General features: G+C 42.1%; 1 protein-coding gene across 1 annotated transcript; it reads right to left on the bottom strand.

The window, feature by feature from the left end:
* Positions 1-931: 931 nt before the first annotated feature.
* Positions 932-27,849, bottom strand: PIF1 (PIF1 5'-to-3' DNA helicase). Its single transcript, XM_074234394.1, has 18 exons — positions 27,530-27,849; positions 25,988-26,553; positions 24,630-24,765; positions 24,230-24,355; positions 23,700-23,853; positions 23,401-23,515; positions 22,742-22,848; positions 19,630-19,769; positions 17,338-17,444; positions 16,862-16,949; positions 16,481-16,626; positions 15,831-16,007; positions 10,091-15,500; positions 9,156-9,281; positions 5,027-5,198; positions 2,393-2,580; positions 1,812-1,890; positions 932-1,357 (listed from the first exon to the last, which is right to left on the bottom strand). The coding sequence occupies exons 2-13, from the start codon at positions 26,537-26,539 to the stop codon at positions 15,441-15,443; spliced, it is 1,908 nt and encodes a 635-aa protein (XP_074090495.1). The 5' UTR covers positions 26,540-26,553; positions 27,530-27,849; the 3' UTR covers positions 932-1,357; positions 1,812-1,890; positions 2,393-2,580; positions 5,027-5,198; positions 9,156-9,281; positions 10,091-15,440.
* Between the last annotated feature and the right edge of the window lie 30 nt (positions 27,850-27,879).

Genomic DNA, 27,879 nt, shown 5'->3' on the forward strand with positions numbered 1-27,879 from the left:
TGGCAATTGGACTTTAAACGGAGGCTGGTCCAGGTATGGTGAATGAAAGCATCCATTGTCAAGCCATTATGTGCCAAACAATGGGAATACAAAGAAAATACTGTCCTCTTGGAGTTTTACATTATCTCAGAGGGAAGCACATATATATGAATTACATTTTTCACAGTCAACTAAGTAGCCATATAAGTACCTACTATGGAACTAAGTTGCTAGGAAATAAGTGAATGCTATGTCCTCATGTAGCTTCCATTCTCTGTTCCTTACTCAACTTTTATTAATGGAAGGGAAACTTCCATCCAAGGAATATTTGCATTTAAATAGCAAACTAGAAGACTATGAAACTTGAAGACCACCCACTCCAAAGGAGGCAGAGTTAATGACAGGATTTCTGAGACTATGACTTAATATAGGGAAATAAGTATCCCTGCTATCAAACCTTGCCCAGGATTGCCCAGGGCAGGGCAGGAGGTGCTATCATAAATTGAAGAGTTGGTAGGGACATCAGAGATTATCCTGCACAATCCTATCATATAAGGAAACTGGGATTTGGGGAAATTTAGTGACTTGTCCAAGTTCATAAAGTTGGTAAGCTTGAGTTTTCTGCCTGGGACCAATACTCTGTATTGGAAAGAGTCCTTTACTAGAATTCAGGAGACATGGGCCCTACTCCTAGATTTTCCACTTGAGCTTAGTTGAGTTAACCCTAATTTCCCCACCTTTAAAATGAGAGTAAATTAAACCTGGCTACATGGAGTTGCCTCATCAAATGATCCAGTGAGGAAATGTGTTTGGAAATGCCTCAAAAATTATAAATTGCTTATTAAATATTTGTTATCCAGAATTTCCAGACCATGGGATGGTGGCTCCCACAGTAAGCTCTGCCACCCAACCTGTGTCTTTTGGGAAGACAAAGAGGAGAGAGATCAAGAGATGGATTGCATTGACCTGGGCCTGATGTTTATTCTCATCATCATTACTCCTTGAAAATATTTTTCATCCTCAAGGCTGGTCCCAACAAGGTCCTGAAGTAGGGCAAAGGGTTCGTTCTTAGGGGGCCAGATGATAGCCCTCCCACTCAAAGATTTCCAGGGCCTCCTCAACCACCTCTCCTGGGAGCAAGTGGACATTTAGCACCACCTTGTGGTTCAGTGGCACGAATGAATCTGGGGTGGTCCATGTTCTTTCGTCCTGCATAGAGGTTTTGTAAATGGTGTTTGTTTATTAGAGTGGCTTTGGGTTGAAGGCGGTATTGTGTCTGGAACCAAGGCTGCACAATGTTTGTCCTGACTTCATGTTTGGGGTAAGAGAGGCTCTTGGCCCCCATGTTCTTCTTCTGAACAGGCTGATGGATATTGTTCTATGGAAAAAAGACATGGGTGAATGCTGTGTAGAGAAAGGGGAGTATTGGGGTAGTTTTTTTTTTTTGCAAGGTAAATGGGGTTAAGTGGCTTGCCCAAGGCCACACAGCTAGGTAATTATTAAGTGTCTGAGACCATATTTAAACCCAGGTACTCCTGACGCTAGGGCCAGTGCTCTATCCACTGAGCCACCCAGGGTATTTGACTAGTACTAGAACCAGGCCCTAAAATTGGCATTGGAAACTCTCAGTGCTTCATAGAATGGAAATTCTTTGAGGAAATGCATGGAAAGTTTCATTTTTCATGTATTCTTCATGCCTTCCCACGGTGCCTTGGACTGTGTATTTGAGTGATTGGACCTTAAGAGCTTAAAATTAAATCACTTGTGGGAGAGGGAGGGAAGAGGACAGGTGAGCTGGAGCCAAGGGTTGTAAAGAAGTAATGGACACCTACCTTGATTGGTTTTGGGCACTTCCGATTTGGGGTGGACAAAGTACGTTTTTGGCAGGTACCATCAGATAGGGAGTATATCCTGTTAAGATCATTGCAAAGATGGCACCCTTAAGATGGAAAAGAGCAGAGAATACCCCTTCCTCCCTTTCCCCCTGGCTCAGCACCCACCCCTATCCAATTTTTCATAGGATAGTAGGAAAATAGGAAAGCAGAAAAGACCATTTGCACTAGGGTTGTGGGGTAGGGGGGTCAGGATTCAAGAGTCCACAGCCACCTTGCTCTGTGATCTTGGGCCTTAGTTTTCTCATCTGTAAAATGGAGATTAATAGTATCTACTCTGTTTCCCTCAGTCATCCTTGATGATTCTTAGAAGCTATATAAATGTGAGCTATGTGTTCTCACTGTCATTTCTTCCCCATCTCCTCAAGTTCAAGAGTAACCCACTTTTCAACTATCTGGCTTTTTCCATCAGTTTGGATCTAATCCCTTTTTCTTCCCCCCCCTCCCTTTTCCCTCAAAGGCAACCCATGGGTAAAAACTGAAGTTCAGGGAGCTGGACCAAGTTGGGTTCTGAGGGCTACCTTTGCTGGTTCTTCTCATTTATCTCCTGGAGTTGACCCATTCCCCGTGGTGGGCCCTTGGACTGGGAAGCCCTCTTCGGGGTCCCTAAAGCTTTGTTCTTAGGAGTAGTCTTCTTGACTTTTGGGCCAGCTTCACAGTAGACCCCATGCACCATCAGCCCAGCCCCTGACAAGGCCTTGGGTCCCACCTAGAATGGAGCCAAACTATGGTTTCACTCTCCCTGGCCCTAGCCTCCCCAGGGCACTCCTCAGATTAGGGAAGACAAGGTCCCTTCCAGCACTCCAACCTGCTACCCTCAAACACTGGTGTCCTTACAGCCTAGATCCCCTAACCTCAACATAATTCCTGTTGGATATCTGCTCTATGAAGGCACTGACTCATACTTTGAACTGGAGGAAAAAGGGACCTGGTCTTCACATGCTCCTTCCAACCCTTGTTCTTGGAAGGCCCCAGAAAGGCAACCAGAGTGGGGTGTCATAGTCCCAGGGTTCATCTTCACTAGTCCTTCTGCAGAGCACATGGGTACAAGCACCCATTCTGTCCTCTTCCCTTTCCCCAAGTGTCTTTTTTTTTTTAGGTTTTTGCAAGACAATGGGGTAAAGTGGCTTGCCCAAGGTCACCCAGCTAGGTAATTTATTAAGTGTCTGAGGCCAGATTTGAACTTAGGTACTCCAGGGCTGGTGCTCTATCTATCCACTTCATGCTACCTAGCTGCCCCTCCCCAAGTGTCTAGAATCCAAATTCTGATCCCTAGGGAGATACATCCTTTCCTTCCTTAAACTCCAGAGTACCTTTGCTTCAACCTTATTCTTTCCTATTTCATGTTGTATTCTATATTACTAGAATCTGAAAGTTCCTTGGGGACAGGGCCTGATTGTTATCTGAATTTTTTTATCTTTCCCAGCACTTAGTACCCCAGTTCTCTGCACAGAGGAGATACAGTAAAAATAGAAGAAAATTTTGGATTTCCTTTCAAAACTTACCTTTCCTATGTCCCACCCCTGAAGACTGCTTTAATCTGCTTCACTAATAAAAATAGCTAGAATTTATGTAGAATCGACTATGTGCTCAACTGCTTTTCAAATATCTCATTTGATTTTCACAACCTGAGAAGTTATTATCCCCATTTTACAATTGAGGAAACTGAGGTTAATTGACTTGTCCAAGGTCACACAATTAGTGTCTGAGGCAGGAGTTGAACTCATGTTTTTCTGATTTCAGACTTCTTACTCTTAAGTCACTGTGCCATGTCATTGGCTCCAATGGGAATAAGGTAATTGATGGAAATCACTACAGCTACTATCATTACTTCCCACTATTACCACCATCACCTACCACTAAACCTATTCCTATCCCTACTTTTATTCACTACCACTACCCACTACCCCTATTACTATAACTACTACTACTTCTACAATTGCTGCTGCTTTCTACTACTACTACTACTACCCACTATTGCTGCTGCTGCTATACTACTACTACTACTACTACTACTACTACTACCACCACCACCACCACCACTACTACTGCTATTATTTATCATCCCCATTTTACAGTTGAGGAAACTGGGACAAACAAGTTAAGTGACTTGTCCAGGGTCACATAGCAGGTAAGTGTCTGAAGCCAAATTTTAACTCAGATCCTTCCTGACTCCAGGCCCCACTTTCCAGCCACTGTGATACCTGCCTCCAGTAGGGCAAAGATTTTGATGGGTACTAATAGAATATACACTTGTTCTTCTCTTTGGATAACACATTTGCATTTAAGGGGAGTCTTTGCCAGATAGTTCCTACCCCAAAAGAAGGTCCTTGAAAGTGAGAATTTCAGGCAAAGGGGCAAGTAAGATAAACATTTTAAGGTTTGAAGTCCTGTTTGGCTCCAACTATGGCCAACAAGCAAAGCCAAGCTGTGTGAATGCACAGAGAACTATGTGGGGAGGTTTCATTCTCAGCAGTGGCTGCTATTCCCGCCCCCCCCATCTGAAGAAATTCCAACTCTCAGATTCTCAAGGCCTGCTTCAAGTTTTACATCTAACACAGACTTCACTAACCATTTCCTTTTTTTCCTTTTTTTCTGAATCACTATTGGACTTTTAGCTTTGTGCCATTCAATTTAGCCTTTTTTCTCTGGTCATTCTCATTTATATTGATTCCGAACCCCTAAATATATTGTAAACTCTTTCAGGTGGGAAACACATCTCATTCAGATCAGCCATTATGGGATGTTGGGCAAGGTACAACCCTCTCTGAGCCTCAGTTTCCTCCTCTGTAAAATGGAGATAACAATAATACATGCATGCCCTGCCCTACCCTACCTCAGAGGATTGTTGTGAAAGGATTTTGGGACTGGTAAAGCACCGTACAAATTCTGAGGTGGCATACTTTTTTTCTTCTTCTTTTGCATTTCCCCCTTTCCCCTCTCATCTTAGCATGCAATAGGTACTCAATAAAGATCTTCTGGGTATTGATTATAATGTACTTAACATAATGGGGATATTTCTGCATAAGGGTAGACAAGGAATGAACTTAACATTCTGTTTTGGACCAGTATCCTCCAGGTTCCTAGGGGACTGTGCCTACTTCAAGGGACAGAGCTAGGCAAAGAGGCACCCCCATCCCCAGGGCACCACCTACCTCTACTGTTGAAAACCCCAGAGGTTGCAGAAGGAAGATTGGTTGCCAAGTAAAGGAGGGTGGGTAACGAGATAGCCTTTTCTTTGGGGCATCATCTTGAGAGTCTTCTTGGGCAGGATACTGTACTGGTTCTGGAGAAAGTACTGATTTTAGACATTTGGACTTTTTAGACCTAAGAGAAAAGGAGATTAGTGAAAGTGGGGGATGGGACCTCACTATCATTCTGGGGAAGTGGAAGCAGCCCTCCCCCTCACTCTTCCACTGGACACTGGCCAAAAGCAGCAATGCTCAGTAGAGGACCCACCAGAGAGTTTTGGTAACACATTGTAGATGCTTATTCATTTCAACAACTCCTGCTAAGGTACAAATACAGAAAACAAAATAGTCCCTGTCATCTTTTTGTTGAGAAAGCTCCTAGTGACTTATCAAAGAAGGGTTTTTCTTAAAGCTCAAAATAGTTGTGACTTGCCCAGGTCACATATTAAATGTGTGATAGAAGATTTGAATCCAGATCTCTCTGATTCAAAGCCCAATTTTTTTTGTTTAGCGTTTTTTCAGTCATGTCAGACCCAAATACGGTTTTCTTGGCAAAGATACTAGAATGGTTTTCCATTTCTTTCTCTAGCTCATTGAGGCAAACAGGATGTAATGACTTGCCAGTGTCACACAACTTTAAGTGTCTGAGTCTGCATTTGAACTCAGATTCTCCTGTCCCCTGGGCTGACTTTCTATCCACTCTACCACCCAGCTGTCTTTCAAAGCCCAGTGCAGTAGTCTATTTTCTCTACCATACTTTAAGCCTTATACCAGTAAATACAAAGAGCTTAAGAAATAAATGTGAAGTTATTGAGGGATGAAGTCCATAGAATGCTAGCAATTGAATGCTTAATATTTGTTAAGACTTTTGGGCTCAGTTGTGAGCAAATAGAGGCTGTTCAGCACCTCCAACCTCCAGTCAGCTGATTTTTGGTGTGGAGTCATACTTTAAGAGCCCTCTGGTGCTTGTGGGTTATTCAATCCAACCTGGGACTTGTCTATCATAGATTAAGGCTGGGAGGGGCCTCAGAGGACATCTAGCACAATCCTCCTTTTACTGATTAGGAAGCCAAGGTACTGTTCTTTAGGTCCAGTGATTTGCCTAAGATCATAAAGCTAGATAAGGGGCAGAGCTAAGATTTGAAGTTAAGTGCTCTGGTTCTAAATCCTAAAATCAGAGCACTTGACTGTTCTCTTTCCAGTTTACCCACCTCCAAGACCTTTTCTTTCTATCCTCTCAATTCCTTTTCTTTTTGTTTTGCAAGACAATGGGGGTTAAATGACTTGCCCAAGGTCACACAGCTAAGTAATTATTAAATGTTTAAGGCTGAATTTGAACTCAAGTCCTCCTGACTCCAGGGCCATCCTATCCACTGCACCACCCAGCTGCCCTCTAACCTTTTTTTTTTTAAAAGTAGGAGACATAGAATATTGCATCTATTGGCAGATTTTTTCAGCTGGTCCTCCCTCTTATACCAATAGTGCCTGTTGTTTCTGCCCAGGCCAAGCGACCCCCTCTTCTTCTACCTTTCTTCTCCACCAGCTTGTTCCCATTTGATGTTAGAATTTCAGGCATTATGGTGGTTCCCATGGGGAAAGGACTTGACCTGGGCCAAGATGGAAAAGGAATGGGGATGGAATGATGAGGGTTGAAGATGGATTGGCAGAACTCCCAAACTACTGGGAGTGGAGCACATAGGCCTGGGGGCCCAATATCCTTTGATCCAGCTGCTAACAACTACCCTTTCCTACTTTCCTTCTCCATTCTTACCAATTACTATCACCATCATCCATCTCAGTGGTATTGTAGAACTCAGAAGAGATTTTTTGAAAAGTATCAAGAGTCGTGGGTAGTGCCACAATTACCACAAATTAATCTCCCATCCCTCTTTCAGGGAACATTTGTATTGATAAAGCTTTTTTGGGGATGGTCTTAAATTATCTCCAAAAAATCATGACTTATGAGAAATCATGACTCTAAAAGGATCATTTGAAGCACTATGAATAGCTGGTGAAGGAGATAGTTCTGGATGGGGGCAGGGCCTTATGCTACATAAAACATATTTCATGTTTGAAATGTCATTTTTCCTCCATAAACTTGGCCAAAAGAATTAGATGAAGACTAGTCAGAGGGAAAGAGAGAACCAAAGAACCATAGAATTTTTAGTTCCTAATTTTTACAAAGAGAAAATAGAGATCCAGAACCATTACTTTAGCATCTCCTCCACCATTTTGTATTTATTTTGCACATACACATGTGTTTCACCATAGAATTATATTAACTTTTAATATATTTTCTATTTATTTATATGTATGCATTATAAACCCCTGATAGAACATAAGCTTCTTGAGGGTTGTTTCTTTTCTCTTTTCTGGGGGATACCTAATGTCCAACACATTTGCCTGGTATAGAGTATCTGCTTAATAAACTGGTGGATCTTGGGATCCTGAAGATGGAAATGGGCAATAAGGTGACCAGAAAGGAAGCTTGTTATTACAGCTTTGAGTTTTGGAACAAAAATCAATCAACAGGTCTGAGAGAATGAACCTTGTGCTCTTCCATTCTATTCCTTTTCCACCAGCTTTTTTGGGAATTTGTTTTGAATGGAGAAGTCACTCTGTGACTTCTGTGACTTTTGTGGCAGATCCCTGAAGTGGATTAACCTCTTAGCCTCCCTGCCCTCTGCCACTTGGTTAGATGGGAAAGGATTAAAAGGTTGAATTTTTGTTCTCTGTAGTGGGGTCCTTGTCTTTCCCTATTCTCAGACTATTCCACTCATTTCAATGACCAGTACACCTTGTTAAATGGACCTGCAAAACATGAATGAACTTGTATAAAGGAGGAAGTTTTGGGGCCAGGGGAAATCTGTGGATTGGGGTTGGAGGAACCTATCTCCCCTAATTTAAACTGGGGTTTCTCTGTGGCCCCTCAACTTCTAATGACTATTCAAATCTTACCCTTCCCTCAAGCTCAAATTCTGGTTCATTTACTGTTCCAACCCTAGTGATTTCCCCCAATTGCTCTGAATGCCTCCTGGACTTACCCTCTATTGATGGCTACCGAAATTTTTTTGATCAAGAATAGGGGCAGTAGGTGATGCAATGGATAGAGCACTGACCCTATCAGGAGGATCTGAATTCAAATTTGACCTCAGATTTGTAGGACCTTGGGGCAAGTCATTTAATCCCATTGCCTTGCAAAAGCAAACAAAAAAGAACCCTTATAGCAGTAATTTTTTTCCTAGGGACTCTACTGAAGGAGAGGTATGATTTCCTTGATGTACCATCCTTCCCCACCCCCCAGCAAAGATGCTGTAAAGTTAGATTACAACTGCCATGAGGGACCAGATCTCAGATCAAGTAGGGGTATTGGGGAGGCTGTGAACCATCTTTCCAACCTCCCATTGGTTAATCACATTCTTCTTGTTGGACCACAGTCTACCAGAGACCTTTGTTCCCACTTTGGAGACAAACACACCATTTAAGAGCCCTTCGTTATATTCTATTTTTATACTCCCTATGTTCCTATATGTCAGACTGAAGGGTTTAATAATGGACAGAGAGCCAGCCACAGGGCCAGGATGACCTAGATTTGAATCCTGCCTCTGATCCATACTGATTGTGGGATCCTGGTCAAGTCATAACTTCTCAGTATTCTAGACAATTTGAAACACCAGAAAGTGCAAAGATAATGACAATATATATATATACATATATTGGTAGAGGGACCTTCCTCATCCAGAAATGATTAAAATGTTTGAGATATCAGTGAAATTATCTTTGTGTAAGAAATTACAGATCTACTTCCTAACCCCATCCCTGTATGCATTTATACTTTAAGTTCCATTCCATGAAGATAAATATATCTCTTTTCCTCTTCTTATATCTCTGATAGGGTCTCTACAGCACAGGGGTATCCAGCTGATAGTTGGAACTCTATATATTCTGGGTTGATTAGGAAGCAGGTAGTGAGAGAGGAAAAAAAAATTAAGAGAGGGAGGCTATTGCTTCTAGAACTTTTCACTTCCCCTCCCCCACCCATTCTTGCTCTCTTCTCTTCCCCATCCCCCACCAAGCCCAGTGCCCCTCCTGCCTGTCTTACGATGGGCCCCAGGATTTCGCTGGCAGTACCACCAATAGACCATGGGTTGATGTTTCTTCTTCCTTTTCATTTTTCATTGAGTCATCTTCCTTTTCAGAAGTTTTGAGTTCTGAATGACTGTGGAAATAGGGACAGACACAAGAGCCCCCAGAAACTGCTCAGAGATATCAAGTGACTTGCAGTAGAATTAGTTATAGAATCAGAACTAGAACCCAGTTCTCCTAATTCTTGATTACAAGACCTTCTCCACTGCTTCACAACAACCCACTAGGAGGTGGGTTGACATTTTCACATTCTCTCCATACCCACCTCCATTTATTCTCAAACACACATCATCAAATACTTTAAAATACTCACCATGATTGATACTTACTTAGAGGGAATAGGAGATAGGGTTAAGGAAGAGGGAAAAGGGAGTGGGGGGGGGGGGACAAAGCAGACAGTGGCTGAGATAAGGGGGGAGGGACAATTCCAAAAAGGTATCTCCAGATAACATCTTTACCTGCTTACATATGAGTAGAATGAAAACTTCCAAAAGCACTTGATAAATGCCTTTCCATCCATCCATCCATCCATCCATCCATCCATCCATCCATCTATCCATCCATCTCTGATCTTGTGCCTTGAAGCAGTACCCTGAGCAATATGTAATAATCTATCCTATCTCCAGGTTTAGTGGAGTGAAGTCAATTCCAGTCTTACAGGGTCTTTGTGTTAAGATAGGGAAAAGCTGCCCTGAGATCCTATAAGCCTTTACTTATGACCCCTTCCCATCCTTTCTTTGCCATTCTCTTCCCATCCCTCCTCTGCAGTTTCAGGGATGATGAGACTTCATTTTCTGCTCCCATACCCTAGACTCATGTTCTGACCTTTCCTTCAAATCTGATCTTCTGATGCTGATGGCAGTTTTCATATATAGGACTCACTTGTAAGATGAAGCTCCTTTACTTTCTTGTAAAATATGGAGCAGTTCTCTGAGGGAAAGGGTCTGGTGTTGAAAGTTTGGTTGTCTCATCTGCCAGATTAAGTGAGTATGGAGGTGAGTGGGCATGGAGGAAAATAAAGAGGGGAGCCAATTGGGATGAGGCCCAGGCTGAGCAGAATTCTGAATCAGCTTGGGGGAATTGATGTTTTTTTAGGGTGGTTGGTCTTCATTTCCTGCTCTCCATTCCAGATCACCCCTTCCCCCAGGACTCCTCTCTGCAACTAAAGAGGTTGGGAGGGTGGTATAGCTCCTTTGAGTAGATGTCAACCAATGGTTTTCATTGTCCTTTCATTGTTGTCCTGGTAACGATTCAGAAAACAAACAGCCCAAGAGCTGAAAGGTAGGTGCTGTCTATATGACCTAGGAGCCTAGGGGTTTGGCTCTTTGATCTCTACAAAGACCTGAGAAGCTCATGTTTTCCTCTGATCAGTGTCCTGGACAAAAGGTTTATAGTAATCATCATCATAGAGCAGCTCTACATTTATATAGTATCTTTATAAACCATTTTATATGTATCATTTGATCATCACAAAAAAGAGGTTAAGAAACTTGCCTAGGGCCAGAGCAATAACAAGGCTTATGTGTGAGAGGGACTGAATCTCCTTTGAGATGCAGTAGTTCTGAATTTAGACATCATCCCTTTCTTCCAGTTTTCAAGACATTATGAAAAAGCTATGTAATTATCAGTGTAGCCACAAGGGGGGACCAGACTCCCAATTATTTGTAATATACTGCTCAAGGTTCATAGGCTCTAGTAAGAACTTAATGTTTTTCTATTGGGGGGAGGGGGAAAGGGGAAGTCCTTTCAATTCCATCTTCCCTAAATCTATTCAATCTGTTCTTTCCCTTCTACTATCACCACCCAAGTTCTGGTCCTCATCACTCATCTCCAAGCCTAATCCCTCTTTCATATCACTGTCAAAATAATCTTTGTTATACTTAGATATAGCTATTATTATCCAATGTACTAAACTATTATATAGCAGCTACAATTCTATAATGTACTATTATCTACCAGCTACGATTACATACTATACTATTATCCTATATTTTGGATATTTTACTATTATATATTACACATTATCCAGAGCTATTATTATGATATACTGAACTATTATCTACCAGCTTCTATTCTATGCCTAGTATCTATCAGTCACTATTCTATATTCTATTATCTACCAGTTCTATCTACCAACTACTATTATATTCTGTATTATATCAACTAGGTACTATTATATGATATTCTATACTATTATCTACCAGCTACTATTCTATACTACCAACTATTATATATTATACTTATATATACCATCTACTATTATAATGCCACTTGCTTATTATATTCTCTATTATTCTATTGCATACTGATTATTCTTACATACTTTTATATATTAGCTACTATTATAAACTATTGTCTTTATATATGTTGTTTCTTCCATAAGTATGATAGCTCCTTGAGCACTGGGATTTTTTTCCTTTCTTTTTATAACCTCCAGTATTTAAACCACAGTGCCTGCAATACATAGAGCTTAATAAATTTTTGTTGCTCAATTGATTGGTTGGTCATGCCATTCTGCTGCTCAAATAACTTATTGACTCCCTTTTTTCTAACAGGTAAATTCAAATTCCTCTGCTTAGAATTCAAAGTGCTTTATATTCTAATATTCCAATTCATTTCCAGCCTTCTGCTAGTAACTTTCTCATTTTAACCAAATTGGTCTACTCCATGGTTTTCCACATCTTTGCTCATAGTTTTTTTTTTTTTTTTTTGCAAAAAGATAACCTTCTTCCTTTGTTTCATACAAATTTCTCTGGTTTGGATAGTTTAGCCAAACTCTTTTTTTTTGTTTGGTTGGTTTTTTTTTGGATTTTTGCAAGGCAATGGTGGTGCGACTTGCCTAAGATCACACAGCCAACTAAGTATTAAGTGACTGAGGTCCAATTTGAACTCGGGTCCTCCTGACTCCAGGGTCGTTGCTCCATCCATTACACAACCTAACTGATCCTGATTAAACTCTTTAGACTATTTATGAACCCCCTTTAAGAGGTTCTGATGTCCTGGGGTTTGATGCAAACAGCACAATCTAAACAAGAACATTGAGGAAGTGAGGTGGAGCACTAAATAGAACACTAGCCCTTCAGTCAGGAGGATCTGAGCTCAAATCCAGCTTCAGTTGCTTACTAGCTGTATTATCCTGGGAAAATCCCTTAACCCCAGTTGCCTAAAAAAAAAAAGAGAGAGAAAAACAATATCTAGAGGACTTTCTCTAGAATTCTTCTCCCATTTGCAGTCTGGTCCATGATTATAACTGTGGCTTCCATCACTTAATGTCTTCTGATTAGGCATTCCATTGTTTTGTTTTTCAAGGAATCTTATATAATTGTGTAACCACCTTAGCCACCTTGATAGAGAAGAGCTTTTAAGATAACCATTTTTTTCTTTTTCAAATCAAATGCCTTTTTTAAAAAATTGATAACCTATACAGAGGAATATTTATCTTCCCTGAAACTTTCAGTCAGTTGTATTATGGAGAAACATTAACTTAGCTGTTGTTCCTCTAAATGTCAGTTCCTTATCTAGAGACTAATAATCAGACATATTTTTGGTGGAACTGAATCATATCCATCTTGAAGGAAGCCAGAAGGGGAAAAAAAAAAAGGAAGTTGCAGCTGAATAGAAGATTGGTTCACAGGTTCTCCTTGCAGAAGCAAATGAAGGCCTTGGATTTATTTCCATTTTGAGGATGAGAAAAACAAAGCTCTGAAAAGGGTGATTGGTACCTATGGCTTGCTGCGTGGTGGTCAACTTTTGTTCTGTAAGAAGCACAGCCAGGAAAGGAATGAAGCATGACCAACCTGGCCCATCCCTCAATGGAGGCACCCTAGGAACTTACCAATGGGAGAAGAGACCACCAGGGTGGAGAGGGACTTTGCATGATGAGAAACTAACCAAGATGCAGGGGCAAGGTTCTGAGAGTTGGCAGCACAACCAGGTCATGTATTTGAACTTATATTGAACTTGTAGTCTCCAATTCATGCTAGCCACCAAATTGCCATTCACCTAGTTCATTCATTCATTCGTTCATACCAGAACTCCTGATGAGAAACTTTCCCTATTAATCTGATATCTATTTTGCAATTTAGAGAATCATTTGAGAACACTGAAAGGTTAAATGTTGGCTCCATTAATCAAGTAATATTATGAATCATATCTCCCCCTCCTAAACTATAAACTCCAATGAGGGCAAGGACTATGTCTTATCTAAATTTTGTATATTCCTTTACTCCTAGACAACATATGTTTTATAAATATTTGCCAAATGAATGGAAAATGCCTTTATTTCTCACTTATCATGATGCTAGGTACCTATTAGGTCTTCAGCTTATTGGATAGTTGTCTGATTAGCTGAAAGATAAGCACAAGTCCTATTCATGAAATCAAATCCCTCCTCTCCAAGAAGAAAGAGAATTAGGGTGTAACTCATTCCAAATTTAATTCTTTGTACCCTGAACTACCATACCTGAAGCAATGATGGTTTTCTAGTTGTGCATAATTATATGTCTCCAAAAGAGAATTTGGGCTCCCTGGGCAGAGGTCACCTAAGATTCTTCCTCTTCCTAGTGGCTACACTATTCTTTCCCTTTCAGTGTTTTTTTTTTTAATGAATGGTTATTCTGATTCTTCCCATTTCACTCTACCTCAGTTCATACAAGTCTTCCCTGATACCATCCCCTTCATTTCTTTTTTTGTTTGTTTTTGCAAGGCTGTGGGGTTAAGTGACTTGCCCAAGGACCCACAGCTAGGTAATTATTAAGCGTCTGAGTCTGAATTTGAACTCAGGTCCTCCTGACTCCAGGGCTGGTGCTCTATCCACTGCGCCACCTATCTGCCCCCCTTTCATCATTTCTTATGGCATAACAATATTCCAATATGTTGACATACCATAATTTTTATCAGTCACTTTTTTTTTTAAGTTTTTGCAAGGCAATGGGGTTAAGTGGCTTGCCCAAGGCCACACAGCTAGGTAATTATTAAGTGGCTGAGGCCAGATTTGAACTCAGGTACTCCTGACTCCAGGGCCGGTGCTTTAGCTACTGCGCCAGTCACTTTCTTGTTGATGGACATCCCCTTGTCCATTGTCAAAAAGATTTGGTATAAATATTTTCACATATTTGGGTCATTTTCCTTTTCCTTTTGGGGGTTTAATGACTTTGGGACATTGTTAAAAATTGCTTTCCTGAATCTCCGGATGAATCTCAGTTCCATCAATAGTACTTTGATGTTCCTGTTTTCCAACAACCCCCTCCAACAATTTTCAATTTTTTTTCTCATCTTTTCCAGTTTTGTGGGTGAGGCAGAATTTTGGAATTGCTTAAATTTATATTTCTCTATTTATTGGTGATTTGGAGCATTTTTTCACATAGTTGTAGGTAGTTTGCCTGCCTTCCTTTGAAAACTGCCTATTCATACCCTTTGACCATTTATCTCCTGGGGAATGACTCTTGGTTCTTATTGATTTAAATCATTTCCTAACAGATTGTACCTTAATCCCCAGTGGTGTAACCCATACATAACCTCACCAACTAAAGAAAAAGGAATTCTTGGCCTTTTCTGTTTCATAGACTACTTTGGTGAGCCTACAGTCAAAATAATATTTTTAAATACATAAAACACATTACAGGATGATAAAAAAATCAACTAGACTGAAATACAGTTGTGTGTGTCTATTTACATATTTTAAACAATATTTACATATTTGAAAAACAAGTTTCTGGACCCCAGGTTAAGAACCTCTGAACTAAAGCTTATTTGAGATTCTTTGATCTGAGTGAGGGAAGAGAAAGTTGAGTACAATCTAGAAGGGGAAGAGAACCTTTCCCTCAGCTCCCAGCCCATCCTGATAATTATGGAAGTGAAAAGATCATAACCCAGCCCCAATAGAAAGGCATAATTTCTGATCTGAATTAAAAGATGATGAATTCAGGACTAAAGTCCATGCTTCAGGAGTCAAGGAAGTAGAGTAAGGGCTGCACCCTGCTCTGGGGGAAGATAAAGTTAGTAGAAGACACAGTCCCCTGGCCTGGAGAGTAGTCTCTCAACCCTCCCCCTGAGAATGGAAGGGAGGTACATACAGTCCTTATAAGATCAAAGATCTAGGACTGAAAGTACCTTGGGGACCATCAAGTCCATCCCCCTCATTTTATGAGACCCAGAAATTAAGTTCCATCTTCAAGGTCATACAGATAGTGTTGTGAGAGTTAGGATTTTCTGTCTTTCTGGAGGTTGGAACTCAGATATCAGGGTTCATATTCTCTTGCTCTGAATCCTTTCCATCCTCATTCAGATAAGCCTGGGACAGAGATAAGCAGATTCACTCACTATGTCAGCATTCCATTATTCCTCTGTAGAGACGTGTCTTCTTCCCTGCCCCCCCACCAGAGTTGTCATCCTGCCTAGGCATCCCCCCACCCCCCCTTCATTCATTCCAGTATTATCCCTCTTACTTCTTTGGGGAGTACCTGCTGATACTTCCCAGGGTAATCCAGTAAAGTGACCTCCAGACATTTCTATCACCCTACCTGCCTGGTGGTCCATTACCTTCTTTCCCTACAGAAATGATTCCTTACCAGCTCTTTAGGCTAACCTTCCTGTAATTTATCCATCCACCCATCCCAATCACCTGCTCTTCCAGAGAGGCATAGAACTTCAATACCCGAGGATCACACCGTACTACAGAGGGATCAAAATCCAGCACTCGCAAACCTTGCAGGCTTCGGGCCCGTGAGAGGGCCACATAGGCTTGGCCACTTTCAAATACTCGGGCCAGTGAAATCTCTACACAGTCAAGAGACATGCCCTAGAATGGGGGGAGGCAAACATCTGTGTTAACTTCAACTTCAGACCTTCCAGAAGGCCTAAAAAGAGTTGCTTCCTAAAGTGTGAAAGGACCTGGGGTAGGGGGATGAGCATAATACAGATATATCTTATAGAGAAATAACTCTAGAGGGACAAAGACTCCCTAGAGACCAGCCAGGAGCTAGGGACCACAGAAAGCATATTGGTGAATGCTGAATTTGTTGTCCTAAAGTTATAGGCTTGGGAACAGGGGAAGAAGGTAGAAGGTGCCAAATGCCAGGAGAAGAGATTCATCAGTAACCCTAGCAATGCTCTGTGCCTAGGATATACTAGGGGTTTTGGAAACTTTATATCACAAACAATCTTGCGTTTCCTTCCATATCTAAATGATCAGGATCTCCTGCAGCCGCTACTGTAGCCCAGGATTCATCCTGTCCATTCCTTTTCCTCTACAATGCTTTTCCTGGTTCTCACCTGACTCTTGTGGATGGACAGAGCCCAGGCTAACTGGAGGGGCAGCTGTTGCCTGGTGAGGAGCTGACCACCAGGGCCATGAACAGTCCATCGCTCAGTTCGTACAACCTCTGTGACTCCACATAGGAATTTCACTCTGGGAAGCCCTGGTTGGGATGGGCAGGAAGTAAAGAAGAGAAAGTCAGCCTATTAATACTCAGAGCTAAGAAGGGAGTAAAATCGAGCAAGGAAGACCTAAGATCAAAAAATCAGGAGTCAGGTCATTTGTCTGTGGTGGCCTCACCCCAGAAACCTTAGCTCATTCTACTGTTCCCAGCCCTTCTTCCCTAAGAACTGAGCTAGACCTGCTTCCTCCCCCATTTGAAGCTAAGACTGTCTTACCTCTACCTTCTGCTTCAAATCCAACCACAACACCTCGTGCTCCATTTACCAGGCCCTGAGATACTGCTAAGTTCTTCACCAGCATCACCTGGTGATGAGATCAGAAGGTTATAATTAATTATATTATCTTGAACTGGAAAGGACCTCAGATAGGGGCACACTGGAAAGATCTGGTAGAATAATTCCCAGTCCATCTCTACTAGGAGTGGGAAGGGGGCAGTATAGTGAGATGGAAACAATCCACACTGGCCCAGATAGCAGGAACCCCAAGCTCTAGAGTCCTAGGCTTATAGCTAACAGGATTGAAGGAAGAGGTGGCCAGGCTCAAAAGCTCTGGGAAGCATGGGTAGACAATAAAGGGAGAACCATCTTCAAAGAACCAGACTCTGGAGATAATCCTGCTGGAAGAGTCAGCCCTGGGATCTAGGACTTAACCTTGCCTCTTTGATCCCTGAAGGTTCCACCTTCCCACTCACCTGGGCCCCCAGCTTTAATTGCAGGAGGTGACTCACTGGACACTGGGAATCAAGGGTCCTGACCATCTCAGGGTCACTATCCATAGCTTCGTAGCTATAGATTTGGCCTGAAAGAACATTATAAAACATGAAAGGCATTTAAAAGTATTTCCCATGTCAAAAGTTGAAATCTAAGAATGAATAGGATTCAGGAGGCAAGGGGATCAGATTGGTTCAATCTTTCATTCAATTAGGAATTTTTTTCCTTTTCTTTTATCTGGAGTCACACAGCTAGTAAGTGTGGGGGTTAGTTACACTTGAACTCAGATCCTCCTGACTCTGGGGCTGGTGTGTTATCCATTTTGCCTCTAAGTTTTCACTCAACCTGTAATTATTAAATAGCTACTATGTACAGACCCTGGACAGAGATATGGGCATGAAGATTCATAGTTTTTACACATTGACATGTGATCCCTATCTTGGAAGAGCTTATATTTTAAAGAACAGAGGCCAGTTGCTCAGTGGTTAGGAGCACTAGACCCAGAGTCAGGAGGAACTGAGTTCAAATTTGGCCTCAGATACTTTTTAGCTGTGTGTGACCTGGGCAAGTCACTTCACTCTGCCTCAATTACCTCAACTGTAAAAATGGAGATATTAATAACATTTACCTTCCAGGGTTGTTATGAAGATCAAATGATATAATAGTAAGAACTATTTAATGTTAGTTGTCTTTTTTTATTATACTGTTTATAGGATTGGGGATGATTCTGCAGAGAAGAAGTTAATAAAAGCTAAGATTTATATAGTGTTTTAAATTTTTCAAAGGATGTGTTTGTGTACATGTGGAGAGAGAAATCTATACATACTTACAAACATATACATTTACACTATCACATAAACTCATCTTATAGATGATGAAATTAAGGCTGAGATTGCTATTTCTCCCTCATTTTTGAAGAGGGCCAGTGACATCACAAGATGATTCTTGACTTGTGCATAAATTGGATTTAAGTGAGGCAGAGTTGCACAAAGTTGTCAGCTTCGCTTTCTCTTCCAGAATCAACAAAGACAAGTAGCAGGACAAAAATCAAGATGATTGGCATTTCTGACGTCTAACCAAACAGAGCTTGAAAACTAGAACTTGAAAGATGATAACCACTGAAGGAAAAAAATGACATAGTAGGACCAGACATTATTTTCCTTCCTGGCCTATATTGATCCCTCCTGACTTGGATTTTAGTATAAAATATTCATTTAATTTAAAATTTTATTAAAATGAAAATCTCCTAAGAGTTACTATACATTATATTCATAGTTAAAAATGCCTAGTGTGAGAAGAGGGTAGAAAGAGAAAGAGGAAGACTGCCTAGGAGAATTCAGTCCTGGAATTATGGACTTCAATTAGTTATTTTCCTGGGATTAGTTTTCTTAGTGGGAGGCAGAGTAAGTGGTTGCTATTTATCTGAAAAAGAGGCAAAGCAAAGTGTTGCCAAGTTGAGAAAGAGGAACAAAAATGGCAAGGGTAGAGAATCAAAAACAAAGTTTTCCAATGGCTAGCTTTGATGATCTGTTCTTTCTGCCACCTCAAATCTTACCCAAGTCCTAAGTCCTAGATTTACATATAACCAGAGTCATTCCATGAAGCTGGTATGGGGATGGGCTTGTACCCTGGTCCCTTCCAGGAGGATATATGCCGACCCCTTGCTAAATACATTACCAATTCCTAGTTGCTTTCTCTGGTCATAAGGTGGAGGGGAGGAAATTAGAGAAGAGGAATGGAAAAGAAATGGAGATTGGCAACTGAGCCAAGAACAACTGGATAGAGGAGAGATGGGGATGCCTTCCTCCACTTTATTGAAACACAGGCAGTATCTGAGAGATTAACTGACTTGTCCCTAGACAAACAGTTCTGTCTGAAGCAATACTAGAACTCTGACCACTCTCCCAAAAATCAGCATAAGTAAGGACTACCTTCTTTCCTTTTATCAAGGCAGTAGAGCTCTGGTGTGTATATGTACACTTTAATTCACATACAAATATTCATATGATCTCATTTGATTCACCTAGCAAACTCTTTGGATAGTTATTAATATCTCCATTTTATAGATAAGGGAACAGAAGATGAGGAGAGAGGTTAAATGCAAGTGTCCAGAGTCACGCAGCAGCAATCATCTGAGGAAGTATTAAAACTAATGTCTTCCTGACTACTACCTCCAGTGTTTAGTCTACAGTCCCAAGTCTCTGGAATGGTTTTCCTCCCTCCCTGCCCCTCAGTCACCTTCTTTTCAATGCCCATTTCTTTTCCCTTCTCACCAGGTAGCTGCTGTAGTCTCCGTTCATTGGTCAAAGCCACATCATCCTGATGGGTACAGAGTCTTGTGGCCAGGATCCCATCACGTTCCACAATGTGTTTGGCTGTGGCTTTTAGCTGCTGGGTCACCTCATCTGAGCACCTGAGAGAGGGAGAATAGAATGGATACTGTCTCACTTTTCCCATCCCATTAGGGACTAGACTCCACTCGGGTTCCCTAAGGGCTGAATTCCTCAGGAAAGCTAAGTGGAATGATAATATCAGTCTTTCTGTGTGTGTGTGTGTGTGTGTGTGTGTGTGTGAGAGAGAGAGAGAGAGAGAGAGAGAGATCCTGTCTTTCTGTCTTCTAGGTTCAATACTAAGAATTATCTAAGTGCCAGATATCTGTAAACTACTGGGGATCATATTCCACCAAAATCCCCTCAGGGAATATAAGTAGGATGATGATAATATCAGTCCATGTAAGTGATGTGGACAGAGACAGAGACTGAGAGACAAAGAGAAATTCCTATCTGTCTTTCACGTTCCATCCCTAGGGATTACCTTAGAGTCTTCCCTTTCCCACATTTTCGGGTCTGGTCAGTTAACAAATCCTCTTGTACCCATTTCTTTCTCTCAGTTCCCACTATACCTAGTGGTCTTTACTCAACTATTGTCAGAAAATCTCACTCCATCCTCTTATCCATCCTTTGTCTTCTGCCAAAATAGTCTTGAATGCAGAATAGTTATGATTATATCATTTCTCTGGCTCACTCTTACTGCCTCCCTCCCCTTGGTCCCTGGCCCAAAAAGTCAGACTCCTCTCTCTGCCTGGCATTCAAGAGGCTAAACAAACTGTGGTATGTGACTACAAATGAAATATTACTGGGCTGTACTGAAATGATGAGTATGATGAATACAGAGTATGGAAAGATCTATATGAACTAATGCAGAGTGAAAACAATATACACAAAAACTACAATAATGTAAAGAACAAACAACCAGAAAACAATAAAAAGCAAATTTCGCAAAGTTACAAGGAACAAGTGTGTTCCAAATAAGAGATATGAGAAGACTCACTGCCAACCTCCACTGTTGTATAGAAGTGGGAAGTCCATGGGGGACATACAATACATTACATCAATTTTTTAGATTTTTTTTGATATTCTATCATTGTTACCTTCTCTTTAAAAATATTACTTGTTTCTCTGATAAAGACCTCATTTCTCAAACATAGAGAACTGAGTCAAATTTATAAAAAATAAGAGCCATTCCTCAATCGATAAATGATCAAAACATATGAACAGTTTTCAGATGAGATTATCAATGCTATATATGGCCAGTTAAAAAAAAAGTTCTAATTCATTTTGGAGAAATGCAAATTAGAACAATTCTCAGGTGCTACCTTATACCTATTAGATTAGTCAATAGGACAGGAAGAGAAAGTGACAAATATTGGAGGGGATGTAGGGAAAATGTAAAATGAGGATAATAATGCTAGACAAGGCTAGTATGAGCAGCAAACTTTAAAGTGCCATATAAATGTCAATTTTCCTTCCAGGGTTATCCTGAGGAAATTCATTTGAAAATTGTAAAGAGTTATAGGAATATGAACTATGATTATACACTAATAGAATAGGGCAGGGAAGTGACTCTAAAGGCCAAGTCTGACCTCTCATTTTACAGATGAGATAGCTGAGATTCAGATTGAAACATATTCTCTGTATTTGAATCAGAATTTGAACCCAGGTCCTCCTGATTTCAAAACAAACACTCTTCAACAACTCTCTGCTGCCTGTCTCTTGTTCCAAATCATATCCAATTTCCCCTTATCTAACCTTCTATAGGACTTATATACACTCAACCAGATAATTTCATTTTGGATTTCTTGTTGCTTGGCAGTATTCTCTCATGGTTCCCAATGTTTCACATATCTTGTCTTCCTAGTTACAATGTAGTTGCTTGTGGTTTATATATTTTCAGTCAGAGGTTCTTAACTTAGGGACAATAATTTTTTTTATGATTTAATGGTATTTCATTATGATTTATTTTGTTAATTCTTTGTATTTCATTTTACATATTTAAAAATATTATTGTGAAGCAGCACCCTGTCTCTTATGACTCTTTCTTATCATGGATATGATGGAATATTTGCATGCTATAAGAAATGATGAAGGGGATGGTTTCAGAAAAACCTGAGAAGACTTTTATGAACATGACAATGTAGAGTGAACAGAACAAAGACAGGGAAACATCGTTACAGAATATTGCAAAGATAATCATTTGTGAAAATCTTAGTAACTAATCAGTACAATGATTCAGCACAGCTCCAAAGGCCTCATGATAAAACATGCTCTCAATCTACAGTTAGAGAAATGATGGACTCAGGAAGCAAGACTGAAGCATATTTTTTCCTCTTTAATTTTCTTGCTTTTTTCTCCATTTGGAACATGGCTAATATGCTAATTCATATGTATAACGAATGTTATTTCTTGCCTTCTTGTGGGTGCAGAGGGGGTGGAGGGAGGGAGAAAATAAATTTTTTTAAAGCTTCATCTACTCTTTCATTTTCAGAGGCATTATGGGATAGATAAAATATTGTTCTTAAAGTCAGAAAGACCTGAGTTCCAAACCTGCCTAATTTACTTACTATCCTTAATAACTGTGTGACCTTGAATAAGTCATTTAATTTTTCTGGACCTCAGTTTCTTTAGTTACCTCAATCTAGTCTTTTTCTTTCTTTTGATCTCTGCCATAATTAACTTTCCCTTACTACTATTTAGATTATGTTGTCACCTTCAATGACTCCTGTTTCTTACCCTATCAAATCTAAATTCCCCTGTGGAATTAGGGTGGTTCTTTGATTCCACCACCAATCTGAACTCAGAGGCATAAATGCAATATTGGTACCTTGGACAAGCAACAGAAAAATGGGTCCTTTAATCAACTTTGTGATTTCTTATCCAAACCACAGCACCCAGCACACAGTAACTTCATTTTCCCTTTCCCCCTTCTCCTTCTTCTCCCTACACATTCAACCAATCGCCACCTTCTATTGATCAAACCAAAATCACAGGATTATGTCAAGTTCTTTCAATGTGTAAAACATCAAACAAAAACAAAACTTGGGCTCACCTGCCTAGCCGAATAGCCTGTAGAAGTGAGATAAAAGTCTGGTCTGTCTGTCTCCACACTTCAGTCAGCTCCATGGTCAACTGGATACATTTCCTCCAGCTTTTTGCCTAATAAGGAAGAGAGAGAAAGAGGAAGAAGGGTAAGAAGGGAAGGAGAGACAGAGAGAGATATACAGAGAGAGAGAGAGAGAGAAACAGTGAAAACACACACAACACACACACACACACACACACACACACACACACACGAAGTTGGACAAGAGTGAAAAAGTGGGGAAGAATTCCTTACCCCCCCCTTTACATAGGTGGGGGACTATGGATATAGAACATTGTATATAGCAAAATTGGTTAATACATTGCTTAGATTTTTTGAAATTCTTTTTTCTTTTTTATTCTTTGTAGTGATAGATTGCTAGCTAGGGAGTAGAGAAGGAGTGATATCTAAAAACAAAAGTAATATTTTAAAAAGATATTAATTGAAAAGGGAATAAGACAGATTTTTTTTTCCTGAGGAGGAAAGAGCAATCTTATTACTTAGGCAGAACAGAAAGAAATGTGAGTAGTATGATTTTTTTCCCCCCAATTATATACAAAGGTAGTTAGGTAATGTGATTTTTACAGGAGAAGGAAAGGCCATGGTTGGGGTAGGGGGGCTGACACCTGAAAGCAGAACTGGGGAGGCTGGTTGTTCTTGGTCACTGGTGGAAGTTGCAGGAAGTCTCCACAAATGATGAGCTGAATCCCTCCAAAGGGCTTGTCCTGCTGTCTAACAGCTCTGGAAAGTAGAAGGGAGGGACAGGAAGAGGCAATGACTTAGGAGACTGGATGGGTCTGGATACTCTTCCAAGACTCACAAGCAGTTTAGGGTTTGGGAAAGGGTCAGATCCTTCTCTATTGAACCTGGCATGATAGTTCTTTACCCCTCAACCAGGACATCCCTCTCGCTCCAGCACACAAACCTGGCTACTGCTTCCAGCTTGTCAAACAGACTTGCCTCTACCATGGAGACTTCATCAATGACCAGCCGCTGACAGCTCATCCAACTCTGTCGTACACTGGGTCTCTGTGCCAGAGCCACACACTGGGGAAGAGGAGCCTTTCCTGAACCAATTCCTGGTCAAGGGTAGAATCTTAGCTTAGTTTTGTGAAGGGAATGACCTTCCACCCTGGAGACCCTCATTTGTCTTTGTTTGGTGCCAGTCTGCTTCAGGGAAATCTAGAGCACCTCAGAGGACATCTAGTCCCTTTCTCTTAAGGATGAGGAAACTGAGGCTTGAGGAAGAGAAGAAACTTAAGGTCAAACAGATAACATGTCAAAAGTGGGATTTGAAACCAGGTCTTCTGACTATGGATTCCAGAGCCTGAAATCTTTTCTACTTTTATCTGAAAATTTTACCTGAATTCTAATACCTTAACCCATCTTGAAAACTAGTCTTTCAGCCATATTCCAGCTCTGCTCCTTCCCAGAACCCAAGTCCTTACTACAAACCTGCAAAGGCATGAAGAGTGGTACCCCCAATGTGGCAGGCAGCCACTCCAGTGCTGGCTGTGACCACTGTGCCCTTTGGGGGAAGGGAGCCAAGGATCCTCTTCAGCAGGTATGATTTCCCTGTCCCTGGAGAGGGGCCAAAGGAATTAGGAAAACATTTGGTGATTTCCCAGGTGACCCTCAAAGATTCCCAACACTTCCCTCCTTATGCCTGGTCCATATTCCCTTTTTTTAAATTCAATTTTATTTTATTTTCAGTTCTAAATTCTCTCCTTTCTACCTCCCCTTTTGCCACCCATTGGGAAAACAAGAAAATCAAAACTTACAAATATGTATAGCCAAGCAAAATAAATCCTCTCATTAACCTCCCCATCTCCTTTGAATCCCATGCAGTCCCCACCTGCGCTTCCAGTGAAGAAGATGCTTTTACCCCTCAGCACAGCATTCAACACCTGCATCTGTTCCTGGGATAACTGGACCTTGGGGGAGGGAAGCTGGAGCTGATGCCTTGGAATCTTGCTCATGGTAGAAGATGCCTAGAAAGCAGATGGGAAGGACTACTCCAAGTTCAGAAGAGCTTTCTGGGTCCCAAGGAACCCTAGGAAAGCACGTTAGATTAAGACTCAAAGAACCTGTATTCAAAAGCTGACTTTGGACAGGATGTATCACTTTAAGTGAATCACCTCCCTTCCCTAGGCTACCAGTATCTTCACCAATACCTTCATCAAAAATGGAGGAGGGGGTCTTGGAGTAGGATTTGCTAGAACAGGATAGGATCTAAACTTACTACTTGGATTTTTTCATTTTTTACCTTTCTATACCAACCACATAAGCACAGTGCCTGTTGTTTGTTGATCATATGTATGATTATATATCAAATGCTTGTTGATTAATCTATTAATTTCTTCCAGCTCTAAATCCTATGAATCTACCATCCCTGTTCCTTTTTAATCTCATTCATTTTTTGACTTTTCTCCTAATCTTTCTTATCCTGATAATAAAAGATTTTATTTGGGAGCAGGGGGAAGAGATGTAGGGGATTCATATAGCCTTGGGAACTTGCAAGGAAAAAACTCCCTCGCTAATATAGATTTGCAAATCTCTTTTTCTTTTTAGGTTTTTGTAAGGCAAATGGCTTGCCCAAGGTCACACAGTTAGGTAATTATTAAGTGTATGAGGCCGGATTTGAACTCAGGTACTCCTTATCCACTGCACCACCTAGCTGCCCCTGCAAATCTTTTTTAACCAGGCTCTAAAGAAATTAAGTGACTTGTTCACAGTTGTACTAGTAAGGAAGGATCAGAAGCCGGACTGAAACTCAGGTCTTTCTGACTGACTCTAAGGCCTGACTATCTACTTTGCTATGTCCATGATGATGGACTTTCATGATAATGACAAAATAAGTTTCTTACATGGTATACTTCAGAATTCTGGATTTGACAAACACTAAATAAAAGATTATTTCAAAAAATAGAACAGAAAAAAAGGACTTTGTTCATGAAATTGCTGTGTAAAAAGAGTGAATAAAAATTCAGCCTCTCCTTTGCTTTTCATATCATATGCTTTCCAAGCCACTTTTGTGTTTGAACCTGTGAAGTTAGCGGGGCAGGGAAAGATTATTCCCTTGTTACAGGTGGGGAAAGAAGATGTCAACGCCAGCTGGCTTCCCGACTTGTGTTTCCCTGGCTGCTGTGCCCCCTTCCCTCACCCCTGCCCTCCAGACCACCCCCATTCTGCAGTCTCTGGCCCCGTGCTCACCTGGCCAGGCCGGTTTCTGTCCCGGAGCGCTGGCCGCCTCACAGGGGTTGTGTCCCCAGCCCTAGGAGCCAGGGCCGGCTGCAGGTGCTCTGGCTGGACCGGACTGACGGTGTAGAAGGCCTGGGGTCGGGGGCCCAGCAGCCGGGATCGGAAAGGGGCCGGCCCGGGGCCAGGGGCCGTGGCCAGCTTGAGGCGCAGAGTCCGCAGGAAGCGGCGCAGCCTATCGGGTGGGCAGTCGGAGAGCAGCAGCTGGACGGGCCCCGCGCCCAGGCCGGGGTCCGAGGCGGAGCCGACCCGGAGGGCGCTGCGACCCGCGGCCGCAAACCGGGTGAAGAGCCTGCAGCCGCGCAGGGGGAAGCAGCGGGGCCGGCCGGGCCCCTGGAGCCGCAGCATCAGCTCCCGCCGCTCGTTTCTGCCCAGGTGGAGGTGCGCATCCGGGATGGCCTGCCGCCGCCGGGGCTGCCCACCTGGACTCAGCTCCTCCAGGGCCACGCGGCAGCGGAGCGCTGCGTAGTCCGGCTCCTCCGACTCCCGGGTTGGCCCGGGAGACATGCCTCCAGCCCTGTCTGCGGATACAGTTTGTTAAAGGGGCCCGTGAAGTCTGGCTCGGCCAGATACTCGGGAGAAACAGAAAGGGCGAGGTAGTATCCCAGCTAATCTGCACCGGCAATGGACAAAAGTTGAATTTAAGTCAAAAGGGCTTGTCAGAGGCAAGGGGAAAAAAGCAAGTTTGGAGATGGAGGATCTGTGGGGAGGGGAGCAAATGAGGGTCAAGCAGAGGAGATAGAATGGAAAACAGTATAAGAACTGACTGAGCATAGGATCCAGAGTTGGAAGAGATACCAGGAGGAAGCTTAATCCATCATTTTGGATAACCTAAAGATGGGAGGGGTCCAAAGAGATGGATGATACAGTTCAATTTGGTCAAATTCAATGCGTATTAAGTAAGGCAGGGAGGTGAGCTGGATTGAGAATCAATGTTCTAACCCTACTTATTAGTTGTTTGGCCCCGGAGCAAGGCAGGTCACCTCTCAGGGCTTTAGAATCTGAAAGGGACCTCAGCTCCTAACCGGTCCAACTCATCTCTTTCTGGGCCACAGTTTCCCTATCTATAAAAAGGAAGGACGAAATAGCCTCTTAAGTTCTTCCCAGCTAGTCTAGATCCATGGTCTTAGAAGCAGCTACTGTGTCGTAAAAGTAAATAGGCCCTTTGGGCCGTAAAAACAAAACCCAAACAATTCTTGCTCTCAAATAGCTTAAAGGGGGATGGGGAGCCCTGAGAAGCGGAGCTGGGGCGGGGGGGGGGGGGGGGAGGCTGGGGCTTAAGCTTAGACAGACAGCTGATTTTTCACAGATGTCACAAGAAGCACAAAACATGCGGTGTGGAAATGGGGCCATGAGGACTGTCAGAGACATGGAGAAGGGGGAATCCAGGGGTGGAAGGGGAATGTCTAGAGAAAAGAGCGGGGGAGATTTTTTTGGTGGTAGGACTGGGAAATAATGCGGGGGGGGAAGAAATGCGTGGGTTGCAGAGAAGCTCACCTGGCTGTCCTAGGACTTCTGGGGAGACGGCTTTCGTGTTACCCCTCCAAGCTTCGGAGAAAACCCGCAAGCCCCCTCCCCAGAAGCACGGGGACACAGGCTTGCTTGGCCCTCCCCTTCCCCCCTCTTCAGCCACACGAATCTTCCCGCGTGGATCCAGGATCCAGCCTCGCCCCCTCCCACGCTGAGGTCTCCACCTGCCAGGGGGCCGTTTCTGGCAGACTCCCCGAGAAAGGATGAATGGACGGATGGACCCAGAACGGGCACGCCGAAGCCGAAGCCGGTACCGGCCCCGACCTTCTAAAGCTACAAACTTTCAAAAATGCCTGCTCACACAACAGCCAATCCCC

Source organism: Macrotis lagotis, chromosome 4, assembly GCF_037893015.1.
Source record: "Macrotis lagotis isolate mMagLag1 chromosome 4, bilby.v1.9.chrom.fasta, whole genome shotgun sequence".
NCBI lineage: Eukaryota > Metazoa > Chordata > Mammalia > Peramelemorphia > Peramelidae > Macrotis > Macrotis lagotis.